This window comes from Triticum dicoccoides, chromosome 3A (assembly GCF_002162155.2).
Source record: "Triticum dicoccoides isolate Atlit2015 ecotype Zavitan chromosome 3A, WEW_v2.0, whole genome shotgun sequence".
NCBI classification, from domain to species: domain Eukaryota; kingdom Viridiplantae; phylum Streptophyta; class Magnoliopsida; order Poales; family Poaceae; genus Triticum; species Triticum dicoccoides.
In genome coordinates, this window is record NC_041384.1 from 49,517,818 (window position 1) to 49,522,241 (window position 4,424).

The 4,424-nt window shown below is 45.5% G+C and overlaps 1 protein-coding gene across 1 annotated transcript; it reads left to right on the forward strand.

Moving 5' to 3' along the window:
* Window positions 1-486: 486 nt before the first annotated feature.
* On the forward strand, window positions 487-3,728 carry LOC119267000. Its single transcript, XM_037548290.1, has 12 exons — window positions 487-797; window positions 1,122-1,325; window positions 1,470-1,553; window positions 1,625-1,680; window positions 1,751-1,886; window positions 2,032-2,128; window positions 2,219-2,285; window positions 2,401-2,499; window positions 2,612-2,701; window positions 2,783-2,937; window positions 3,031-3,138; window positions 3,337-3,728. The coding sequence occupies exons 2-12, from the start codon at window positions 1,124-1,126 to the stop codon at window positions 3,503-3,505; spliced, it is 1,263 nt and encodes a 420-aa protein (XP_037404187.1). The 5' UTR covers window positions 487-797; window positions 1,122-1,123; the 3' UTR covers window positions 3,506-3,728.
* The last annotated feature ends 696 nt before the right edge of the window (window positions 3,729-4,424 follow it).

Below are 4,424 nucleotides of genomic sequence, written 5' to 3' on the forward strand. Positions count from 1 at the left end.
AATTTTTTTTGAAATATTTTGTATTTTTTCCCTTCAAAGCATGGTACTGTTCATGCCCGGGCACCAAATCGCCTCTCTCCAGCTTGGTTCACTAAACTATTACCGACATCAACCTACAAGAGGCGCACTTGCGGAATCGATGTTAAGTAGAGACTCGGGTAGATGCAAAGCTCAGGAGGAAGAATCTCCAAACCATCATGAAGATCCCAAGCCCGACGATCGAGCACTCAACTTACACATTGCTGGATTTGTTTTTTCTCTTCTTCCTCGAGCGTGATCGTCCTGCGCTCCTGCTCAAAGGTCGGTCGCGGAGCACGAACTAGCCGCCCGCCCGTTGTACTACTCCGCGACCTGACCGTCCACGACTAGACAGGTCACTTCTTCTCTCCCCCATTGACGCCTCCGAGAGTTTTGTATTCGGGGCAGTTAACTGCGCACGTTCCCATGCACGTTACGGGCGAGCATAGTTTAGCTGGCCGTCCCACTGGCGTCTCCCCGGGACAGTACAGCCTCCCCCTTCTTCCCCGCGCGCCATGTGATTTCCCTTCCCCACCTCCTCCTCCCCCTCCTCGGCATCGATCTCCACGTAAAAGATCTCTCCGATCTGCACAAAGGCTACGGCGCCTCCTCCTCGTAAGCGCGCTGCCCGCATTAATTCCCGCTTGGTTAACTTAGCCGACTATAAAGCCGGGCCCGGCCATGGGCGAGCCTCCTTGTACCGGGGCGCAGGGTCAAACACTCCATCCTCCTCGCTGTTCGCAAATCTGATCGACGCCGCCTGCGACCTTGCTGACATTGTAAGTTTTAGGGGGGGTGGGGATCGTCGATTTGCTCCATCGACTTGTTGATGGTTGCCCATCTTGCTCTGCAACTGCTTTTAACCTTTTGTTTTCTAGTAGTTTCAGAGATCCGGAGCTTGGCCACCTACCTCTGTCGCCATTTCTTTACTAACTTCTGTTCATCCTTTGCTGCTGTGTCCAGATCCAGCATTTCTTGATCGATCAGCTCTCAATAGTTTCTTATTTCTGATCCACATCCATGCTCACGCTGTGCATCTAGGTTATTGTTCTGACGGTACATGTCCATGTCAGTGACATGATCCCCTGCTTTTTCATGCGCAGAAATGGGGTGTGGCGCCTCGGTCCCCAACGGGAAGGGCCGGAAGCGCCGGAGCGTCGTACAGGAGGTCGCCGTGTTCATCCCGACCATCCGTGTCCCGGTGGCCACCGACGTGGTCCAACCGCTCAGGGGACTGGTTTCCAAGGAGCTCGTCGATCGCCTCGCGACGCTCCGTTCCAACGTCGTCGCGCTGGCTGAAGATATCTGTATGTTGATCATCACCTTCACCGTTCTTTGTCTTTCCTGGTTAACTTACCGGCCATTTAGATTACTTGACTAATGACGAGTGAGTACTGAGTAGTAAGAATTATGTGCCTATTATTTTTCTGAACTGTTGAATTTGTATGAAGATCATGGGGATATGTCGGCTGTCTCTGAACTGCAACGCGCCCTTGAGGAGTACCTGCCTGTTGTTCTTGGATTAACAGCCAAAGGTCTGAACTTCAGCCTATCCTTTATGTGAATTTTAAGTTAGTAGTACTCAATCGCTATTGCTTTTTTGCAGAGAGCCGTCTTGAAGCATCTGTGCAATTCAGCTGGAGGACCATAGACGATGACCAGGTGAGAGTCTATAAAATTCATGCCATACTTATTGGTTGATCAAGAGCTGATGAGAGGGGGTTTCATCCAGGAGTGCTGTCTCGCGAGCGCATGGTACGAAGTACTTTCTGTTGTCCACATGATGGCGATGCTTGCGCTGTTTGAGACAAACCTCAAACTCATCCCGAGAGACGGCCAAAATGGAGCTGAAAAGAAGGTATCTGAAGGTCAGTTCCATGTATCTACGTTTGATTCAAAGAGACAACACCACTTATGGAGTAGTACTCTTTGCACAGTGATTTTTTTGTTGCTCTGTTCTGTTTAAACTCACAGTGAAATTAATGAAATGGCCTCTTTTTTTGCACCTACTAGATTCAAAGAAGGATGTTGTGGACTCATTGCTCAGGGCATCAGGGTGCTTAGACTACTCCGTGCATCACATACTTGTTCAAATACCTGCACAAATTAAGTATGCACAAAACCTGTGACCAGTTATCAACTTTTACTACTACCACTACCATTGATCAAGTACTCACTTCAGCTCACCTTTGAATTACAGGAAGAGTTTTCCTAGTTACCTGCAGGAAGGTATGCTTGAGGCCATCTCAATTCAGTCTTTGGCTCAGGTACTGTATACTTCAAATTCTGTTTAGATATACATATTCACAATGTGAAGCCAAATTTGCTTATACTATATGATTCTAAAAGCGATCCTTATACTTTACCTATGATGGAAAACAGTGTGTAGAGATACAGCTAGGATTGGCTTCTGAGTGTGAAAAGGCGACGTTGTCGGTGAAGAGGCGGCTAGCCTGCGAGCAAGTCAGCTATTTTTCAAAGGTCTTCTATTCATAACCAATCTCATAACCATAGCAAGTTTCATCAGCATCTTTCATCTTTTTCCTACTGAACTTCTTTTCATACTGGCTTCCTGCTCTCCCCGATTCCACAGGCTCACTACTGTCTGTCAGGATGCGACACGAGCGACTCGTATGGGAAGAAGCTTCTGCTCTTCCTCAAGTGGAAATGGATGGACGCCAAGGTTGCCCGAATAACAACTCAAACCCTGAAGCTTCTCATTTGTGATATTATTAACACAATGTTCCATCTCATCACATTTCAGGCAGTAGCATATTACTACCATGCTCTAGTGCTCGACAAGGGGAGCGAGCCGACCAACCATATAAGCGCGGTCTGCTGCCTCTCTGCAGCTGATGACATCCTTGCAGAGAGCAAGAGGGCTTGTCTGAGCTTTTGCCTGGCAAATCCCATCACAAGGTCTGACTGAGAGTTCTGCAAAGATAAACCGTCAGTAATATTGAACTGAATAGAAAGTTAGACATGACACATTCGTTTTTTGATTGAATGTAGGGTGCCTCCTCCTTGGGGCATCATGAAGAACATGCACAAGAAAATTCCAGATGTCGCGTACAAGAAATTCCAAATATATGGGCATCTTTTCGAGCAAGACAAGAAAAGGTAAGTTAAGTCCTCCGGTATCAAGAGAGAACTCTACATTTGAATATGACAGATTCCAAAGTTAAAAGCTTCTTCAATTTTTCAAATACTTTTTATAGCATAATTTCAAATACTTTGACCCAAGGACACGCATGAGAAGCCATTTGTGCATCTTTTTTTTGTTAACTTTGGTGTTACACCTCCCCTTTCCTGGTGCAGTGCCCTTCAATCCTTGCCCGATCTTCCGGAGTTTCCGCTGTCGCTGAGACCCGAAGACTACGAATTTCCGGGCACCGATTCGATCTGGGAGAATGTTGATTGCCAACCCCAGATTCAGAGCCTCAAGGAGCATCTGGAGGACGACCCAGAAACAGAGGATTCAAAATAGTTCAGGCTCCCGAATGCTTCATTGTATTGTAATCCAGAAAATTAACAGAACTTACACAAGTACTACTAGTTGCAACTTGTAACATGCATGCATAAGGCAGAACAAAATTGAAAACAGAATAGTAGCTGTGCAAGTGAAAATTACTCCATCTGATTGTAAATGTAAACCCTTGGGTGTCTTACAGAAGAACCGATAATTGAGCTTTTGCTCCGGTAGCATGTCATGACCAGGCAGTTTTGTTTCGCTAACTGGAGTGTAAAGCATCAAAAGAAGTGTAAAGCGTCAAAAGAAGAGCACAAAATCCCGTAAAATAGATCCATTGTTCCTGATCCTAAGTACCACTAGGTACCACCGCACATGCGTAATCATAAAAAAAAAATTCAGTAACCGTAGCTTGAAATCATAAAGTTTAGGCTACCATCGCAATGAACGAATAACAATTGAACTTTCAAGAATTCAATTATGATAAGGTTGGAAAAAGCGTAGTCGAAAGTGAGGCAGTTGGCCTTAGCCTAGCGCCTAGGTGGCACTTCAGCACCCTAGGCGAACGTATAGTGTTTGGCTATAAGTATTTGGGTTTTATATGTGTATCGATATTGATTTAGATCATATAAGTGAGTAAACTACCAATTTTTACCATTGTATTATGGCTCAGTTGGTATCTTTGTGCAATATGGTCTAATTTATTGCTTGAGTGGACAATTTCATGTTTGCCCTCCTTAGAGTTTTGCTTATGCTCTAGGCAAGGCGTTTGGTCGTTGCGTAGCGCCTAAGCGTGCTTAAGCGTCTCCTAGGCGTTGCCTTTTCCAACAGATTTATGATGGCTTTTGTTTGGCCTCGCATCTACTGATTCTCAAATTCTAGATCTTCCTAAATTAGAATCTCAAACAAACACATCGGATTCTGTTGACACACGAAC